A 21795-nucleotide genomic window follows, 5' to 3' on the forward strand; every position below is an offset into this window, starting at 1 on the left:
CCACCCCCACTCCGGCCTATCACCCTCACCTTAACCTCCTTCCACCTATCGCATTTCCAACGCCCGTCCCCCAAGTCCCTCCTCCCTACCTTTTAATCTTAGCCTGCTGGGCACACTTTCCTCATTCCTGAAGAAGGGCTCATGCCCGAAATGTTGATCCTCCTGTTCCTTGGATGCTGCCTGACCTGCTGCGCTTTTCCAGCAACACATTTTCAGTTCTAAACTGATGGAGTGGCAATTGGCCAGGTTGGATTTGTCCTTTCAGGGCAAGTTTCGAGAGTGTCAAGTAGATGCCAGTGTTGTAGTTTATTTAATTTGATTTATTATTGTCACATGTACCTACGTAAAGTGAAAGGTTTTGTTTTGCGTGCAGTACAGGCAGATCATACCATACGAAGTGCATAGGGTAATAGAACAGAGTGAGGAACACAGTGTTACTGCTGCAGAGAAGGTATTGAAAGAGCGAAGTCAACATTAAATTTGAAATTTGAGAGGTCCATTCAGTAGTCTAATAACATTGGGCAAGTAACTGTTCTTGAACTTGTTGGTACACGTGTTTAAGCTTTTGCATCTTCTGTCCAATGGAAGAGTTGGAAGATAATCAGGGTGGGAGGGATCTATCCTGGAATCTGTTTACTAAAATGTCAGAATAGTACTACTAAGCTCCCAGTTCACAAAACAAAAAAAAGTGCCAGTAATCTTTGAGGCTTTTATTTTTGTTGAATAGTTTTATTTTACTCTTGTCAGCAACACTTCTCTCCCCACCCCCTATCCACCCCACTCCAAACTCTGAACATTCTATTCAATCTTAGGTATGTACTTCAACAGTTTAAAAAATTGTATAGACTGTAATGGATAAATAAAAACCAGTGGATAATGTCAAATAAAGTCAGAAAGAGCTTCACTATATACAATAATTGAAATACGCATTACAGGGATGAGTCACACTATCTTTCCCCTTTTAAGTTATTTTGAGGCTTTTGCACAAGTAGATCTGCTTTCCATAATGTAGGTATTGAGTATTTTGTTTCATTTTCCAAGAGTTAAGATAACCTTGAGTTCATTTTTAGATTGTCATTCTTTGTTTGAACCAAAACAAGTGGACCTAAAGGGAAGGGCAAAGGATTAAAACGTAGATTATGGCCTGTTTTCCTTCTCCTCAGGCTGCTCAAACCTATGTTGTTTGCCAAGCCTCCCTGCTTCAATTTGAGACCAATTTTAACCTCCCCCTCCCCCTCCGCTATTCACACATTCTTTGTCTCTGTATCTCTTTACTCTTTGATTCCTTTTATTACACTTCCTCCCTTCAGACCATCTCCTGTTAACATCACCTCGGCCACTTAACTATCTCTTGTTTCTCTCTTAAGCAGATAAAAGGGCATTCTTTTCTACTTCCTCTCTGGAGTGGACAGCTGTTTGCTCCCCTCTCTTTTCTTTGTTCTTATCCTATCTGAAATGCTGTTAATTTTGTTGCAGTTCTGATAACCAAAACATTTAAGCAGTCCTTTATCTTGAATGATTCTGACTGACCCATTGTCTGTTTCCACCAGTTGTAAATTATTGTTTTTTTCAATCAGTTAACATAACTGTTTTGAATTATATGTCCACTTATGGATCTTTAATTTCATCTGCTGCATCTTAGCCCCCTCTTTCCAGTTTAATTAACATCACTTTGCAGTTTAATTTGGTTGTGAAGGAATTACAATGCCTTCGATTTGGAACTACCTCGAGGCTTAAACCCAAATCATTGTTAAAGATAACTAGAAAATGCTGGAGAAATTCAGCAGGTCTGGCAGCATCTGGGGATGTAGAAACCAAGTAAATGTTTTGAATCCAATGATTCTTTGAGAAGGTGCTATCACAGATGCTGACAGATTGATTCCGCTCCCAAGCACACAGTATCCTGCAAGGATGCCATCCTGTTCTCCTAATTCTTCCACCTCCACCACACCTGCTCAGACAAGGAGACATTCCATTTACAAGCATCCCAGATGTCCACCTATTTCGAACCACGTGCTTTTCCTCCCTCTGTCATTCAGACAACCCATCCACCGCACTACCTCCATTCCCAGTTTCACTGCTCTAAACCCAACCCAACGCAATAAAGGCAGAATCCCCTTGTCCTCACCTACCACCCCCTCAGTCTTCACATTCAACGCATCATCCTTAAACTCCAACTAGACCCCACTACCAAGAACATCATGCCCTCTCTACCCCTCTCTGCCTTCCACAAGGACCATTCCCTCCAACCATCCTTGGTTTACGCCATTCTCCCCACCAACTCCCCTGAGCCTCCAGGTACCGTCCACTGCAACCAGGAAACATGCAAAACCTGCTGGTACACCACCCTCCTCACCTCCATCCAGGGCCCCAAACATTCCTTCCAGGTGAGAAAGAGGTTCACCTGCCTCTCTTCCAACCTAGATTACTGTATCAGGTGCTCCCAATGTGGTCTTCTCTACACTGGGGAGACCAAACGTAAATTTAGGAAACGGTTCACTGAGCATCTCAGCCGGGCCTGCAGGGTCCGCAGGGTCCGACTGGGCCTTCCAGTCACCGCCCATTTTAATTCCCCTTCCCACTCCATTTATGACATGACCATCTTTGGCCTCCCCCATTGCCACAATGAACCAAACTCTAAATTGGAGGAACAACACCTTATCTATAGCCTGGAGGACACATTATTGAGTTTTCGAATTTCAAATAACCTCCCTTCCCATCCCTGACTCCCTTCCCAGCTTCTCCCCTACCCTTCCACTCCTCTCAGCCACCAACCAGATTCATTCCTCCCATTGATCAACCAGGTTGTACCCTCTACCTGTCTTCACTTATCCCCACCTCACCACCCCGCCCCCACCACCCCCTTTATCTGCAGCTCCCCCTACACCCACCCCCAGTTTTGAACAAGGGTTACACCCGAAACATTGACTTCTCCCCCTCCTGATGCTGCCTGGCCCGCTGTGTTCTTCCAGCCTCCTTTGGATTCCAGCATCTGCAGTCTTTTTTATCTCTACACTGATTGTAGGAGTCGTTAATCTGCGTTGGTAATGTTCTGATGGAATTATGTGTTTCCCTTCAACATATAGAGGATGATTTAAAATATTAGAAATGGAAATTTAGTATGAGCAGCTCAAAATTACACTGCAGCCAATACCATCTAACTTTGACTTCATCTCTCTCGAATATTGTTCAACAACTTTGGCTCCAAATGAAAGATGGCAGCTGACTGTTCTCCTTGAATTAGCAGAGATTTACAAAGTCCCCGATACATGTACCTGAATTCCTGAGTGAGGATTTTGGTATTATCTGCAAAGTTAGTTAGCCGGCCTTTGAAGGCCTTATCTAAGCCATTGATGTACTTTATAAAAGTTGAGACCCCAGCACAGATCCTTGCAGGATTCCATTTGTCATATCCAGCTAATCAAAGACCCATGTAAGCGACTAGCTGTTTTCTGCCAGCCAGTCCCTCTGCTATCGATCAGACTTCTCAAAAGCCATGTCCTTGGGATTTTAGGAACACGGAAACATAATAGCAGGATTAGGCTATTCAGGCCTTTAAGCCAGGTCCACTGTTTGGTACTCCCATGGCTATTCATCCACTTCAATCCCTTTCTCACATTATATCCCTATATACCATGATGTATTTGGCATTTAATAGTCATAACTATTTCACAGTAACCTCTCCAGCCCTGAAAACTTAAATTTATATCCATGGAATTTCAAGTTCCTACACCATGACTAAAGATCGCCAGCATCCACAGTTCCTGCTTTTGTTTGGAGCCACAGAGTCATAGAGATGTACAGCATGGAAACACACTGTTCAGTCCAACTCGTCCATGCGGACCCAGATATCCTAAATTAATCTAATCTCATTTGCCAGCATTTGGCCCATATCTCTCCAAACCCTTCCTATTCATGTACCCATCCAGATGCATTTTAAATGTTGTAATTTTACCAGCCTCCACCACTTCCTCTGGCAGCTCATTCCATACACACATCACCATCTGTGTGAAAAAGTTACCCCTTAGGTCTCTTTTAAATCTTTCCCTCTCAACTTACACCTATGCCCTCTAGTTTTGGACTCTGCTCCCCTGGGGAAAAGACCTTGTGATTTTGAGATGCCCCTCAGGGTTTTATAAACTTCTGTAGCGTCATCCCTCAGCCTCTGGCACTCCAGGGAAAATGGCCCCAGCCTATTTTGCCTCTTCCTGGAGCTCAAATCCTCCAACCCTGGCAACATCCTTGTAAATGTTTTTTTGATTCCTTTCAAGTTTCACAACATCACAAGTTTCACAGTTTGACAGTGAGAACCTTTTTCCACGTTTGGAGTCAGCTATTACAAGGGGGCATAGCTTTAAATTAAGGGGGGGTAGATATAGGACTGATGTTAGGGGTAGATTCTTCACTCAGCGAGTTGTAAGTTCATGGAATGCCCTGCCAGTAGCAGTGGTGGACTCTCCCTCTTTATGGGTATTTAAGCGGGCATTGGATAGGTATATGGAGGATAGTGGGTTAGTGTAGGTTAGGTGGGCTTTGATCGGCGCAACATCGAGGGCCGAAGGGCCTGTACTGCGCTGTATTCTTCTATGTTCTAAGTTCTAACATCCTTCCTATAGCAGGGAGACCAGAATTACACACAGTATACCCATAGTGGCCTAGCCCATGTCCTGTATAGCTGCAAAATGACCTCCTTTACTCAATGCACTGACCAACAAAGACAAGCATACCAAACGCCTTTGTCACTATGCTATCTACCCAGTAACAAGGAAATATGATCTTGTACTCCAAGGGCTCTTTGTTCAGCAATACTCCCCAGCACCTTATAAGTGTATAAGCCCCCCTGATTTGCCTTTTCAAAATGCAGCGCCTCACATTTATCTAAATTAAACTTAATCCGCCACTCCTTGGCCTATCGGCCCATCTGACCAAGATCCTGTTGTCCTCATTGTCTTCTTCGTTGTCTTCTCCACCTCCAATTTTGGTGCCATCTGCAAAAGTGCTGACATTTACAATAGGTCACCTAGTGCATTTCTAAATATTTGGGGTATTTTTAAGTTCTTTCCCAGTGGAAAACTTCGTATACAAACACATTGGTGAGTGAAAAGATTTTAATTGGACACAGTATTCAACCTGTTTGCAAAGTAGCAAATAAAATTATGACAATGAACTAGAAGATGGTCATGGAGAGCAGGGTTAGAAAAGTAGTGGATGGGGATGAATTTACATATTTATAGTTAAAGTGTGGTGGAGAGTGAGCTTCATTGTGTATAGTCTGGCATGGCTTGGGATAAACATTCCCACATAATTTTCCACTTTTTACCTCATTAATTATGCATCTGATATTTTAGCTTGCATAATTAATTCAAGTGACCAGTAAAAGAGACCTTCCAGCTTCCGTGTCTTTGGCACTGGTTTTAAAGCCAGCAATGACACCTCAAACTCTGGTGCTCAACTCTGGAAATGTCTCAAAGGGAAAGTAAAGCTGGCTCCTCTCTCCCAGGACAGAGACCTGGTCGTGCTGGTGGATGGGCGGTGGAGAGGATAGCAGTCATTTTCCTTTTCCCTGCTGACCACTGACAGAGAACTTGCCAACAAACCCAGCCAGACATCGCAGACCAAGTCATCGCTGGCTCCCGAGTGAATAGAGATGCCTAGCATGCTATAAGGAGGTCGACGAGAGTCTGCAAACAGATAATTACTGACTTCTCTTTGCCACCTCATGTCCATGGCAAAGTCTCTCTCTAGTTTGCCACTGCGCAGTCATCTCACCAAGGTTAAGGGACTGCAACCCTTAGTATTCCAAAAATCATGTCCACTTAAGGGCTCTCACCTACCTCATCCTCCCAGATTACTGATCTTTCCTGTCTTCAGCACTTCCTACTCAGTCAGCAGGAACCCCACCTCCTGCTCACCCCACTAAATGCTCTTCCACCCACTGTCATCGTACTCAGCCTTTGTCTCATTTGGAAGATGATGTCTTGACAGTACTCTGACACTGCACTGCACTGCACTGATGTCTTGACAGTACTCTGACAGACTTACCGTGATCCGAGAATAGGTTTTACTGGACAACAGGCAACCCCCTCTAATCCACTTAGGCGAGACCCTTGACTAAACTGCGGCGGTCCCCCCAGCTGACTCCACCTTCCCTCGACCCAACTAAACACACTTCTGCTTTGACTTTCACACATAGTCATTGGCTTGAAGCACGTGCAGTCAGCTTGTTTCATAAGCTGCTGGTCCATGCTGAAGCTCTGACATTGACGTAGCACACTGTCATACAGTGATATCTCTACCCCCATGTCTAACTGATAGATTGGTTATTCAATGCTCCCCACCTGCATCTGCCTTTGTGCTAAAAAGCAATCGAAACCATGGAGCCTGGCAGCAAGCAAGTCAATGCTAAATTCCGTGAGTATGAAACAAAAAGGCAAAGAGCCATCAGCTGTGTCCACGCCAGCACAAAAGCACCCTGTGCACATGTAGGAGTCACCTAACTGTTCCTGTGTGTAAATGACCTGGTGAAGTCACCAAACAGGACTACTTGTGTGCCAGACAGCGTAAGCAGCAAGTGATAGACAGAGCTAAGCAATCCCATAGCCAATGGATCAGATCTAAGCTCTGTAGTCCTGCTCCATCCAGTCATGAATGGTGGTGGATAATTAAACAACTCATCAGAGGAGGATGCCCCACAAGTATCCCCATCCTCACTGACGGAACAGCCCAGCACATCAGTGTGAAAGAGAAGGCTGGAACTTCAACCAGAAGTGCCGAATGGATGATCCGGTCTCATCTAGTGGTCCCCAGCATCACAGGTACCAGTCTTCAGTCAATTTCACTCACGCCACGTAATATCAAGAAACGGTTGGAGACACTGGATACTGCAAAGGCTATGGGCCCTGACAACATTCCAACAATAATACTGAAGACTTGTGCTCCATGACTTACCACTCCTCTCACCCAGCTGTTCCAGTACTGTTACAATGCTGATATCTACCCAACAATATGGAGAATTGCCCAGGTACGTCCTGTACTTAAAGATCAGGACAAATCCAACCTGTCCAGTTTCTGCCCCTCAGCCTACTCTCAGTCATCAGTAAAGTGATGGAAGGTGTTATCAACAGTGCCAACAAGCAGCACCTGCTCAGCAATAACCTGCTCAGTGAAGCCCAGTTTGGGTTCTGCCAGGGGCAGTCAGCTCCTGATCTCATTACAGCCTTGGTTCAAACATGGACAAAAGAGCTGAATTCCAGAGGTAAGGTGAAAGTGACAGCCCCCGACATCAAGGCTGCATTTGACCAAGTGTAGCATCAAGGAGCCCTGGCAAAACTGGAGTCAATTAGTATCAGGGGGCAAACTCTCCAGTGTTTGGAGTCATACCTGGTACATGGGAAGATGGTCGTGGTTGTTGGAGGTCAGTCATCTCAGCTCCAGGACATCTCTGCAGGAATTCCTCAGGGTAGTCGCCTCAGCCCAACCATCTTCGCTGCTTCATCAATGACCTTCACTCCATCATAAAGTCAGCAGTGGGGATGTTTGCCAAAGATTGCACAATCTTCAGCACCATTCCCAACTCCTCAGATACCGAAGCAGTCCATGTTCAAATGCAACAAGATCTGAATTATATCCAGGCCTGGGCTGACAAGTGGCAAATAACATTCCCGCCACACAAATACCAGGCAATGATCATCACCAATAAGAGACAATCTAATCACTGCCCCTTGACGTTCAGTGGTGTTACCATCACTGAATCACCCACTATCGATATTCTGAGGTTACTATTGACCAGAAACTCAACTGGACTCACTACATTAACACAGTGGCTTCAAGAGCAGATCAGAGGTTAGGAATACCGCGGTGAGTAACTCATGTCCTGACTCTCAAAAGCCTGTCGACCTTCTATAAGACACAAGTCAGGAATGTGATGGATTACTTGCCACTTGCCTAGATGGATGTAACTTAAACAACACTCAGGAAGCTTCATACCATCCAGGACAAAGCAGCCCACTTGATTGGCACCACATCCACAACCACTCACTCCCTTCACCACCAATGTTCATCATCAAAATGCACTGCAGAAATTCACCAAACATCCTCAGACAGCACTTCCCAAATGGCCACCTTCAAGTTCCCCTCCAAGCCACTCAACATCTTGAGTTGGAAATACATTGTCGTTCCTTCACTGTTAATGGGTCAAAATCCTGGAATTTCCTCACTAATGCCATGGTGGTCAACCCACAGCAGATGGGCTGCAGGGTTCAAGAAGGCAGCTCATCACCACCTTCTCAAGGGCAACTAAGAATAGGCAATTAATGTGGGCCCAACCAGCGACATCCACGTCCTACAATAATTTTTTTTAAAAACCTGGCAGAAGCATGCAAGTTGGAGTTGCCCCATCAGCTCCAAGTGTTGAAGGCCTGAGGTAGGGTCTGAGTTGCTCCAAGGTGTGGTGAAGTTGATGGTTTGCCTGTGTAGGGTTGTGTGGATGAAGGAGTGAAGAGGATGGTGGCTATGGAGGATGGCAGTGATGTTATTGTGAAGAAGCAGTTGCAATGGTGGCCAGGCCTAAGCCCAGGCATTTGTGAGCTGTTTTTGCCAGGTTTCTGCTCTGTTTTACCTGTTGGGAATTCGTGCCACCTAGTTTCTTGGTAGAGGAGAAACAAAAATGGAATATAGATAGGGCACATTGAGGCTTGAATGAGATGCAAATATTTGGAAGGAAGGGAATTCTCACCTCATGGTGAAATTTTGAAATCTCTAAGAGTTGCAAGGAAAATCTGCAAAATATTTATTGGGATTGGGAAATCGTCAATTTTCATATTCACCCTATTTTTTCACCATTCCTGCCAATACTCTTGTCACACCAGTGATGAGGAGAAAGTGAGGACTGCAGATGTTGAAGATCAGAGCCAAAAAGTGTGGCGCTGGAAAAACACATTAGGTCAGGCAGCATCCGAGGAGCAGGAGAGTCAACGTTTCAGACATAAGCTTCTTCCTGAAATGTCGATTGTGCTGCTTCTCAGCTGCTGCCTGACCTGCTGTGTTTTTGCAGCATCATAACTTTCGACTTCAGGGTTAAGAAAATTCTGCCCCTCAAATTCTGATAACTTATCAATTACATTTAATTGTAAATTGTGTTATTATAAGGCGACATGCTCTGCAATGCTTATTTTCAGAAGTCACATCACACCAGGTTATAGTCCAACAGGTTTATTTGACAAGCTTTCGGAGTGCTGCTCCTTTATTAGGTGAAGTCACGACACCAATGCTTATTTTGACTTAGTTATTTTGTCAAGAGAACAGTTACAAAATACATTTACAATCACCAAAGCAACACAGAAAAGTTAGATTTTAATGTGAAGGAAAGAAAAGGTTTAGAATTGTGTAAAGATAGGAATTCAGATAATGAAGTGTAGTCACGATTGTAGTTTATGGGAGAAAACTTAGATTTACAAACCACAAGTTCACACAACCAGCAAAGATATAAAATCTAGATCATCTGTATTTTCAGTAAAGTTTGTGGAGAGTAAATGTTTGGGATACAATGGATCTGTTCCATTGCTGTTCTGAAAATTTGTGTCCCATGATCCCTTACATCCAGCTTAGAGGACAAAAGTGGCCTTGGTTTAATATCTCAATGAAGAGGTAGTACCAGCAATCAGTAGTGCAGCACGGTCTGCATACAACATTTGCAGAACATCTCTTCTCAAGTTGGTGCAGAGTGATAATGAATATACATCCTTCTGACTCCAAAGACGTGATACCAGGATGTTGGGATGTGGAATGTCCAATAGGAAACAATGATGAAAGGGAAGTGGCAAAATAGTTTAAGAAGTATAGAATCAGTGTTTCAGGGAGCTGGAAAAGGTGCAGTGGAACCTGTGGCTGAATCCTGGATGGTAAAATTGCACAGTTCCATGAGGGAGAGAGTCAACTGTGAGCAATCTATTTCCTATGTACCTGTACCAGAAATCATGAGGCTGTTGAGGCAGTTGGATGCTCAGAAATCACTGCTTCGATTCAGAAAAGTCATAGAATCATAGAAGTCTACGGTACAGTCTGTCAAAAACAACCACTTAATTCCAGTTGCTAACTTCCCTCAGATTCCAGTCTCTGACATCAGTCTTTGTAATGCAGTTTTAAAATTGACCACACACCTTCAAGATAAACATAGGTCTGCACCTTTTCCAACCATATTGTGCTTTATTGGCTGCAGAAGGCCAGTGTCTTAATGTCTTTTGTTTTGTGAACATGCTTTGTTTCTTTAATGCAAATCTTTGTTCTCAGGTGGGGAAGACAGGAGCCTATCTGCAGTTCCTTAGTATTTTATCGAGAATGTTGATTCGACTGATGGAGGTAGATGTTTATGATGAAGAAGAAATTAACCTCAGTGAGTGCTTGCTTTGTTCTCCAGGTAGACTCTGGCATGATCTTTACAGTGTGTCCATAATGTTATCATTAGTAATAAGAACATGTATTTCTTGTCTGTCACCATTAAAGTTTCAAATATTGGGCGGCACGGTGGCACAGTGGTTAGCACTACTGCCTCACAGCGCCAGAGATCCGGGTTCAATTCCTGCCTCAGGCGACTCTCTGTGTGGAGTTTGCACATTCTGCGTGGATTTCCTCCCACAATTAAAAAAAAAATGTGCAGGTTAGGTTAAATTACCTGTAGTGTTAGGTAAATGTAGGGGGGTGGGTGGCGGGTCAGTGTGGACTTGTTGGGCCGAAGGGCCTGTTTCCACACTGTAAGTAATGTAATCTATCTAATTGTTATATCATACTTGGAAAACCACAAAAAAACAGAGACAGCTATTTGACGTAGAAGCTAGACATCTGTATCCTCTCTGTGCCCATAGGATTCAGTTTTTTTAAGGTTAGAGCGAATCAGCTTCACATCAGAAGTAGAGAAACATCTGCATTACACAGGGCAGAATTGTACAGCCCTCTCTCGCCTCCTGCAGGGACATCTTATTTTACAGGAGAGTTGTCCATTATATTCTGCAGGTGACTTTCCTGCCCCTGATAGTGCTATGATTTTATGTGAGGTGGGTAAGAAACGCTGAGGGATCAGATTCTCTACAGTGTGGAAACAGGTCTTTCGGCCCAACCAGTCCACACCGACCCTCCGAAGAGTAACCCACCCAGACCCATTTCCCCTCTGACTAATGCACCTAACACTATGGGGCAATTTAGAATGGCCAATTCACCTGACCTGCACATCTTTGGACTGTGGAAGGAAACCGGAGCAAACCCATACAGACACGGAAAGAATGTGCAAACTCCACACAGACAGTCACCCGAGGCTGGAATCGAACCTCCATAGTGCTGTGAGGCATGAGTGCTAACCACTGAGCCACTGTGCCGCCCAGTTAGAGGCTCCTTCCTGCTTTGTTGCTGATGGGTTTTAGATGACAGGCAGTGGTGGGAAATGGAAGTGGGTGAGTGGAATCTTATGACCCTTCCACAATCAAGGTACTCTCACTCCCAGTCCATCTCCTGTTTAAACTGAGAAAACTACTGCATTTGCTAAGGACTTCCACTCGCTTAATGCTCAAGTCAGTGTTCGGTATCATGGTTAGAGACAAAAAAAACTGCAGATGCTGGAATCCAAAGTAGACAGGCAAGAGGTTGGAAGGACACAGCAAGCCAGGCAGCATCAGGCGGTGGAGAAGTCGACATTTCGGGTGTAACCCTTCTTTCAGGACTGGGCTGTGGTCTGGGAGGAGCTGCATAAAAAGAGAGCGGTGGGGGAAGGGTGGTGAAGTGATTGAAGATTAGGTTACTTACAGTGTGGAAACAGGCCCTTCGGCCCAACATGTCCACACCGACCCGCCGAAGCGCAACCCACCCATACCCCTACATCTACCCCTTACCTAACACTACGGTCAATTTAGCATAGCCAATTCACCTGACCTGCACATCTTTGGACTGTGGGAGGAAACCGGAGCACCCGGAGGAAACCCACGCAGACACTGGGAGAACGTGCAAACTCCACACAGTTAGTCGCCTGAGGCGGGAAATGAACCCGGGTCTCTGGTGCTGTGAGGCAGAGTGGGGATAGGTGATGACAGATAGAGGGGACAACCTGGTTGGTCAGTGGGAGGAATGAATCCGGTTGGTCGCAGGGAGCAATGGAAGGGAGGAGGAGGGGCTGGGAAGGGAGTCAGGGGATGGGGAGGGGGGTTATTTGAAAGTGGAGAACTCAATATATAGTCCTCCGGGCGACAGGCTGCCCAGGTGGAAGATGAAGTGTTGTTCCTCCAATAGGAGCTGTGGTCTATTTTGACAATGGAAGACGCCAAGGACGGGAGTGGTTGGGGGAATTGGAAATGGGCGGTGACTGGGAGGTTCAGTTAGACCCTGCGGACCCGGCTGCGATGCTCGGTCACATTCGGAGCAGGCTTTGTATCTCCATAGTCCAGCAGTCCGCTGTGTGACCTGCTGTTGAACTATGAGGAGAAACTGAAAGGTGTTTGTTGGGTGACACAGGCTGGCTGCTTGGCTCATGATTCTGCTTTTGTAACTCACGCAAGTGGGTCCTATTTTTACAATGAGAGGCATGAAGCCGCATAAAATGTAATCGGAGCAACATGTTCACTGTCTGAATCACTCTGGAGGAGCAAAATGTTCTTGTTTATTTTTGTTTTATCTTTTAGAACCCAAAGAAGGTTTTTCCCTACAACAGAAAGAAAGCTTGCCATGGCCTGATTTGGAGAGTTTCAGTAAATTGTCATTTGATTACACTGTTCATGATCCAAAGTATGAAGATGCAAGTCCAGTTTACTCAAGGGATCTTGTAAATAACAAAGGTTAATTTTTTCTTTTAATTTAATTCTACCAATGTATTACCACTAAAAATGATTACAATCAAAGTTAAAAATCACACAACACCATGTTATGGTCCAATAGGCCTATTTGGAAGCACTAGCCTTTGGAGCGCTGCTCCTTTGTCAGATGGTTGTGGAAATAAACCTGTTCGACAATAGCCTGGTGTTGTTTTCTTTTACATTGTACACCCCAGTCCAACACCGGCATCTCCAAATTACAATCAGAGAGACACTAAAAGTAGGACTAAAGGCCACCATTTGTTGGGGACTCGTGATACCGCATACAAAATATTGAAAAGATTTGCAAATGAGTCCTAGTGTGTAATTCCTGGGGTGTTAAGTAAGGTTAACATTAGAGTAGGAACTGTACCTTTGCTAGTGTAGTTCTATTTTGTGTGCTTATCAAAATTAATGTTTGAAGGAAGGCGGCCTATAAGAGTCATAAAATCATAGGGTTGTACAGTTCAGAAACTGACCCTTTAGTCTAATTTGTCCATGCCAACCAGATATCCTAAATTAATCTAGTCCCATTTACCTGCATTTGGCCCTCTAAATCCATCCTCTTCATGTATCTATCCAGATACCTTTTGAACATTATAATTGTAGCTCAAAAACAGAGTACACTAAATAAATTGTAGGCCACCAACTTGCAATTAGCACTCAGAAGAGCTGGCTGTTTCAAATAAATAGGACTGGGACATGCAAATCTCAGGTTCTGGTCAACAAAATTTGTGTTGTATACGTGTTATACTGAATCAAATGTTTCTATGACTTATTATTACCTTTCAAAATAAATCTTCTGTGTCTCTTATGGGTTTGCCACTTGCCTGAAATACCTTGAACTTGGAAGAGAGCAAGAGGAGCTATAGGCCCAGATTCAGCTACTTGGGCAATATTTGTTATAGGTTAGAATTACCTGCTTTAAACCAAGACTGGAAATATCACAACTTCCTGCATCTCATCTTTCATTTAATTGTTGAAAATACATACTGGCGATTTTAACTGGGAATTAGTGGATCCCCAGAATAAGAATTGTAGAAAATTAAGTGATATGGCGTAAACATCTTCTCCACATTGATTTTCATCAGGATTGCAATGTACATTTAGTTATATACTGTTACAGGTGTCAGGATTGTTCCACAAATTTGCATTCCCAAATTGGAGCCTTCCTGTTAGCGGTGCATGCCCAGAATTGCCTTTTAGCTAAATGAATAGATAAAAGTTAGCACTCCCAAGAGAATGACCGTCACGATAGACAGACAAATTAGGGAAACCTATCCTCCATGTTTCCACATGTTGCTTACCAAAGTTCCTTAACTTAACAGGATATAAAGCTAATAAGAAAGAGGATGACATCTATCTGCGACGCCAAACAACACGTATGAGGCTGTCCAAGTATGCTGCCTATAACACCTACCATCACTGCGAGCAGTGTCATGAATACATGGGTTTCAATCCCAGATGCCAGGTATGTGTATGGCAGGGGTATCTACAGTACTGTTGTCTTGAAATCTAGACAGTAAAGACACATGTCACTACTCTACAAACTTTCTTGTTTGCAAACTAAGAGATCCAGTGTTATTAGCAAGCTGAGGCTCTACATAAAGCAAAGATAAATTAATGTAGCATGTCCCATTTCTATCATAGTATGGAAGGGTATACTGCATGCATACTTGGAAGACTGATATTATCAATCAATTTCTGTCAAAACAGTATTATCAGACAGGTTTATAATTTATAGGAACAATAGCACAGGTAAGCTTTTAAATTAATTAACATATATTAGTTTGAAGTCTGCTCACAAAGATTTATCCAAGCAAGTTGGTCAAGTGTAAACCTTTTAAAATATTCCTTTTAAAAGTTGGGACAACATGAATCATTTTCAGAGTCTGACCTATCTTATAGAATTCACAGTGGTTGCAGGATTTATCTAATGGTATCTGTAAGAAATCACATCACTTTGACCAGACAATACTAACTGATACATAGAAGGGTCTGGATTTTAGAGCACAAAAGATGGCAAGCATGCTCTTAAGAGACATGCAGGAGGTTTCTAATTAAGTTGCTGGTGGGACAGTAAGTAAGCAGGAAACTTGTCCATTAGCAGCAGGGACCTCAAATACTTTTAAAGTGCATTTTACATGCAATTCGTGATTTAATGCAACCTCCCTGATTTAATTAATCTGACACGAGTCTCCCATGCCTTTCATAATCTGCTCATTGAACACTGGCAAGTTATGTGTGGCTGACCTGGCTCATTGAGAGAGCTCCTTTTAGATCAGGAAAGTGGAATCACAGGAAGTTGCATTGTCTATGGAGAGCTTTCACTGCCCAGGCCTGATGATCTGATACTTTGGGGAAATTGAATCTGCGGCAGGACTTGGACAAAAGTGCGAGCTTAAAAATAGTGAAGGGGTGGCACTTTGACAAGAGACAGTGTGAATAGTATATGTTGTTGGATTATTTTTACAGTTTTTCAAAAAGATAGGTATAAAGTGGAATAAAGAATTATTTCTTTTGCTTGCTACAATAAGTTAAGAATTAATTTCACTATTTTGTTTTATTCGTTAGCCATATGATGCCACACTCCACGCCTTCACCTTCTCCTGCTCGATGCTGGGGGAGGAGGTCCAGCTCCATTTTATTATTCCCAAATCAAAGGAACAGAATTTTATTTTCAGTCAACCTGGAAGGCAGTTGGAAAGTATGAGGTTACCACTTCTTACTGACAAGGTGAGAAATTATCTTAGGCTCTTCACTGAATAAACCATTTTATTTCCATTAGTTGTGCTAATGATGAAGGGTTGGCTGAAGGATAGTTGGATTTTATTTTCAATGCCTGACCTGTTGCTAATGTTTGCAGGCAGCTTGAATATTTATACTTGCATGTCTGTAGAAGTGGCTGAGAGGAGCACCTATAGATTGAGGTCATAAAATCACAGAGCACGGAAATTGAATCTTCAGCCCAATCCATCCATGCCAACCACATATCCTAAACTAACTTCATCCCATTTGCCAACATTTGGCCCATAACCTTCTAAACCCAATGATTTTTGCAGAATACCTGTAAATTATAACACTATTGTTATGGGCCAGGCCAGACCCGCTTAAAATATTTTAAGAGGGAAACCCAGACCCTAATTTTTTTCTTATTTTAAAAGCAGGTGTGAAGTGGGTGTTCCAGGTCTGATACAGCTGGTCAAACTACTCAACTTTGAGCAAAACAATTTATTTAAACATCACTGTTGAAACCCGAACAAAAGAAAACTGAGTTTACAATACACTATTTGAAAGCTCAGCCAACTCAATACAGCAACTTAACTAAGGAGCTGTTCCAATTCCCGCAACATCCCATCAACACACCCCTTGGCAAAAGGTAAATTCAAACACAGATTCTTACAAGCAGGAGAGGTTTCAGAGAGAGAAGTCAGCCAGGCATCATCTGCTGAAGCAAGGAACCTTTTTGCACTGTTGCAGCTTCTGTGCCTGCTACCAGCAGCTTCTCTGCTACAACTAAACCAAACTAGAAGAAACCCGAACTGGGAGAGAACTGGCCACTCTCTTACCATTGTTGAAGTAGGCTTTTTCTGAGCCATTTCAGCACCTCTACCTTTACGACATCTCTTGAAAAAAAAGAACCAAGGACAAAATAGCCTTTTTAAAATTAGAACATCGTCACCCTATAGCTTTGTCCTGTTGTGACAAGAGCTAACAGCCTGTATGATACGTGTATGTAGTTAGTTCTGTGGCAGTTTTAACATTTTCTATCATATTTTTGATTTTGTCTCTAGTTTTCCATATGTACCAGGTATCCAATGCCTGTGAAGTGGTTTGTTCAGAAGGCATGAGCAGCAAAGAACAGAGTGGGAAGACACTGCTAATGGCTGATGGGAGTTTCTTTTGTGCCAGCTACACAAAAGCTCAATTGAAGTGACTGTTACTTGTAATTGTTTTAAAGGAAGGAGTAAACATAAATTGGCTCTTGTTGCAAACAAGATAGGAACTCTACCGATCTGAGGATTTTTTTAAAAAAATGACCTTTACAGGTGTTATGGGCTAGGCCAGACCCCTCAAAACATTTTTAAGCAGGTAGCCCAGACTGTAACTTTACTATTTGTTTTAGTTAGGTATATCGTGGATATTCCCAGAGTAAATTAGCTGGGTCAACTACCAGGTTTTAAACAAACCAAATTTATTTACAAAATTACGGAATGAAACACAAAGAACAGAAAACAGAATCCCAGATAACTTATCCTAGCCAAACCCGACTTAATGATGTTGTTCTGAAAATACTTGCAACAATCCCAATACACATATACCTTAGCACAAACAGGAAACACTGGCACAAGCAACTCACAGTTCAGCATCATAAGGACAGAAGGACAGAGAGAATGTTTCCAGTTTCCCCTTTGAACCTTACACAACTCTTTCTCGAACTGAATTGAACCGCACAGCTAGCTTCCCTGGGCACAGCTAGAGAGCCACGCCCCTTGACTATACCACATTTCAAAAGACCTTTCAAACTTTTGGCCTGAAGCACGATCTGTTAGGGTAAACAACAAGGCCCCAGTGAGCCATTCAAACTTCAGACATGATGGAGCCTGGCCAATTATCCCCTCTCTGAAAAAAAACTCAAGGGCAAAGTAACGTTGTACCAGACCAGCATTGTGATACATGGGGGAAATGAACATAGAGTCATACTTCATGGAAACAAACCCTTCGGTACCACCAGACCAGGCCAACCATAATCCCAAACTAAAATAGCCCCACTTGCCCAGAAGTCGACCCAGTGCCAATCTCTGTGGAATCCTATTGGTCACAGGCTTCCAGTTGGAAAAACAACCCTCCAGCATCACCTTCCTACCATAGAGCCAAATTTGTTTCCAGTTGGCAAGCTCTCCCTGAAACCCATATGATCTATGTTGTTAAAAAGTATTTCCATAAAAAATGTCTCCTTCAGTTGGAAATGTCTGGGTGCTGCTGATGATCTTGCATGTCAAAACCATAGGTCATTTGGTGCTTCTTCACCAATTCTGAGAAATACTTAACCTTTTTTCCCTTGTATGTCCTCCTATGAGTAAATGGAAAACAGATTGACACTGATTTTAAGCAGGCTATTACGTATTGGCAAAAATAGATAAGGCCTTCCCTGCAGCAGATCAAACTACTCCAATGTTTGTTGTTTTTGTTTCACCGTGGGGTCAGTTAACTAGGATGACTAGTTTGTGACATAGACAATGCCAACAAAGTGGGTTCAATTCTTGCACCAGCTAAAGATTACCATGAAGGTCTCTCCTTCTCAACCTCTTTCCTCATCTGAGGTGTGGTGACTGTTCAGTTAAGTTATCACAGTTGTCTCTTCCTAATGACAGAACAGCTCTGTAGTCCGATAGGACTACGGTGACTTTACCGTTTATCTCACAGTTTTTGTGAGAAATAAGCTGGCTGCCAAATCTGAAGTGATGTGTTTTTATTTGTGCTCATTTGACGCTACCTGACCTCGATCCTGGTTCGGTTTTGAGTTGATTGGTCCAATGAAAGGTTTTGAATTCCAAAGCCATAGAGAGACAATAACATCTCTTTGCAGATGCACACCAGCCTCACTGTCAAACTGTCAACAATATTGCTGCAGTGATTAGTATGAACATAGATGATCAGATTCTGGTCTGGAATCACTCAGTATATGGAGAGAAAAAATAGTTTCTGATGATATTGCATGAGGAATGTGACGGCAATTTAATTAGAAGGACCTCAAGTTTTAGAATATTTTGACATCTTCCCTGGGCAATGTCTTTTTGCCTCGGAATGTCATAGAGTCAGAGAGGACCCTGATCCTTTGACCTATTTAGTCTGCCCTGGTTAAAAATAACCACCTAATGATTCTAATCCCATTTTCCAGCACTTGACCCATAGCCTTATATGCCTTTACACATGTATGTGTAAATATGTCTTCAATGTTATGAAGGTTTCTGCAAGGTGAATGGTGAGATTTCAGCTGTTTAATTCCACATATAAGAGAAGGGTGGATATGAGAATTAACCTTGGGCTTTCGACGTTTGTGCAGATGTTTAAAAAATCTTTCCTTTCCTAATCAGTCACACAATGTCCAGGATAAAGAAAAACTTTAAAGTATCAATGCTCTTAAATGCTAAAATAATATTTATTGGTAATTTGCAGTCTTAATGTATTGAACCGCAGCCTGACAATTCAAAACATTTGATTTTTCCCAGAATCCAGACTGTGTAAAGAGTCCAGTCTTCACACCTACAACTGGGCGTCATGAACACGGTCTCTTCAATCTGTACCATGCTATGGATGGTGCCAACCACTTGCATGTGCTGGTGATCAAGGAGTATGAGATGGCAGTCTATAAGAAATATTGGCCAAACCACATCATGCTTGTCCTTCCCAGCATCTTCAACAACTCTGGAGTTGGTATGTTTTGAAACATTAATTCAAGTAAATTTCTTTTTGTCTTAACTTTAGCAATTTCTGTAAAATCACGGTTAGTTTTGCTTCTTCTTATCAAATTTAAAAAAAACATTTTGAAGTAACTCCGCTAGTATCTCATCACCTTTTATTTACATATTGAAAGTCCTTGACACTTTGTCCAGCCTCATCAGAATTAACTCCCAGATGATTCCATCGCTTTCCAACCTTGGATTTCTGCCTCTACTTTTGCCTGTAAGACGAATGGCATTGGGCGACCCTTGCAGAATCATGGAGTTGCTTCCAGGTCAACATGCAAGTTGGCCTTGACTCCTTTTAATGTTCTGAGGCCTTCCTGAAAAACCTAGGACTTCTTTAGGAAGTTTTCTCCTTAGGACTTAATTAGGATTCTGAAGGAAACTTTAACCATTTGGCCAAGGCTGGGCTTTGTTTTGAGTTTTGCTGTGGGCTGACTTAGAGTCTCTCTGTTCAGGATAGGTCCTGAGTGAGGCTATGCAATTGTCTTCACTCAAGTGGTGTTCCCCAAGCTCAGTTAGACTGGCGAGAGTATCTACTTGCATCAAAGTAACCTGCAACTCATAAGTTCTACTCGCTGCATTTTCCAATGATAAAGCCAACTGTAGTGCCTGTTTGAAATCCAGTTGAGTTTCAGCTGGAAGGCATATTTGCACGGTTACATCATTAATCTCACATATGAACCATTCTCTCAGCATCTCATTAAGGGTTAAACCAAAGTCACATTCCTTTGCCAGTTGTTTAACCTAGTCAAAAATCCTAATATGATTTTCCTTGTTCTCAAATTGCCGAGTAAAACTGAAAGCATCTCAGAATTAGAGGAGGATTGAGGTTGCAATATTTCTTAACTAAATCTGTCAATTCTTGAAAGGTTTCAGTATTTGGTGTCTCAGGGAAGTTAGGCTCCAAATAACTGGAAAAAAAGCTGCAGGTCCACAAGCTGTCAGGTGAATTACTCATTGCTTTACAGCTGCCCTGTCTGCCCAGAAGAAATAATGTACTCTTTCCACCTACTGGGTCCAGTCTTTAACACATGATCAAATGAGTCAGCACCCCAAATAACAGCATGGTGCCAGACATGCTTACCCCAGCTCAAAGATGACTGTTGTGAGCAAGTTTCTTCAGAGTTAAAAAATCACACAACACCAGGTTATAGTCCAACAGGTTTATTTGAAAACACTAGCTTTCAGAGCACTGTTCCTTCATCAGGTGATTGTTTTTAACTTTGTACACCCCAGTCCAACACCGACATCTCCAAATCAAGTTTCTTCAGAATGTGCTTTACTCTCGTCACCACTGAAGTAGGTCCACAGAGGCTGGTATTCCATCACCAATTCACTCTTCCTTTACACAGGGAAAGTCCTTGACTTTGGTACAGCCTCATCGGAGTCAACTCCCAGAGTGGCAGGGTGTCTGACACTTGTGTTTATATCTGTCAGACAGGGTTCCCTGTTGGACCAGATTAAAAGCCTCAATCACAGAAGTAATATTCAATGAAATCCACCTAGCTGACCTCATTATGCATTTGTTAGACAAAGGTTTGTTTATTCTTAAAGTTTTGTTATCCCACAAATACAAATAGCTTGACCAGCATTTTAACAGATAATGCACACATTCCAGGAAAAGAATCACAGTTTACATGTCTTCTATTGGGAGCCTTATTGTGTAGTTAAAATCAATTAAGTGTACCCTACATAACTGGTTAAGAATTTATTATTGTTGTAGTGAAACTATGTGTAGCAATCATTGGAATAGAATAACCAACAATTTGGATAAATTATATTTTGCACTAATCATGGTATCTTGTGGAGGTTCAGAAGAGAAAGACTCAGAAATGCAATGTTTTTTGTAAATTTAATTTTCTGTGCCAGTCAACCTATATTTAAGCTACATTATAATTCCAATGGTATACAAATATTAACAACTTGTCAAAAATAAATTGAACATAATAAAACATACTGGTAACCAAGATCTATTATTTTCAACACAATAAGATAACATTAATCTAATAAAAACTCTTTAGATGCTTTTGTCCTACTTTGTATATTTTATCATTCAAAGTCCAACTTGTGAAATATCAAATAATCTTATTAATAAAAATTGACAATCAACACGTGACATTTCTTTGCAAATTAATTTTTGAGGAAATTCTGAGTTTCAAAATCATTACCTTTACTCTTCTTGTGCCTAATTACTAAATATTAAAACATTCCTCTGGTCTTGCAAATTAGAACCTCAGAGATTGTCAGAGGACTGTGGACATTGTAGGTAAGGACAGGCAATCAAGAAAATTACATTCTGCCATGGAGCACTAACACACTCAAACTACAGTTAGCATTTCAGGATAGACTAATGTGATATAGATTGAGCATGTTTGAGGTAAGTACCTCAAAAGTAAACATTGTTAGTGAAGGAAATGTTTAGGTAGTTGTACTGTATGTTAAACACTAGAAGGGAGAAAGAGCTTTAAAACATAATTTTGCTTTGGAAGAGTCATACA

The 21795-nt window shown here is 42.3% G+C and overlaps 1 protein-coding gene across 15 annotated transcripts in view; it reads left to right on the forward strand.

Annotated features, from left to right (window-relative positions):
- greb1 (growth regulating estrogen receptor binding 1) overlaps nucleotides 1-21795 on the forward strand; it is a 314458-nt gene that overhangs the window by 271621 nt on the left and 21042 nt on the right. For 14 of the 15 annotated variants that reach the window (XR_011955202.1, XM_072561932.1, XM_072561938.1 and 11 more), the window contains 5 exons: nucleotides 10288-10414; nucleotides 12660-12812; nucleotides 14156-14298; nucleotides 15402-15563; nucleotides 19061-19265. Coding sequence is in view for 14 of the 15 variants with exons in the window: in XM_072561932.1 (XP_072418033.1) it covers nucleotides 10288-10414; nucleotides 12660-12812; nucleotides 14156-14298; nucleotides 15402-15563; nucleotides 19061-19265 (790 nt within the window). In the remaining variant the exon portion in view is untranslated. The remainder of the gene's footprint in view (nucleotides 1-10287; nucleotides 10415-12659; nucleotides 12813-14155; nucleotides 14299-15401; nucleotides 15564-19060; nucleotides 19266-21795) is intronic. The other variant, XM_072561929.1, reaches the window with a different exon arrangement.

The sequence above is a fragment of the Chiloscyllium punctatum genome, chromosome 3 (assembly GCF_047496795.1).
Source record: "Chiloscyllium punctatum isolate Juve2018m chromosome 3, sChiPun1.3, whole genome shotgun sequence".
In the NCBI taxonomy this organism is placed as follows: Eukaryota; Metazoa; Chordata; class Chondrichthyes; order Orectolobiformes; family Hemiscylliidae; genus Chiloscyllium; species Chiloscyllium punctatum.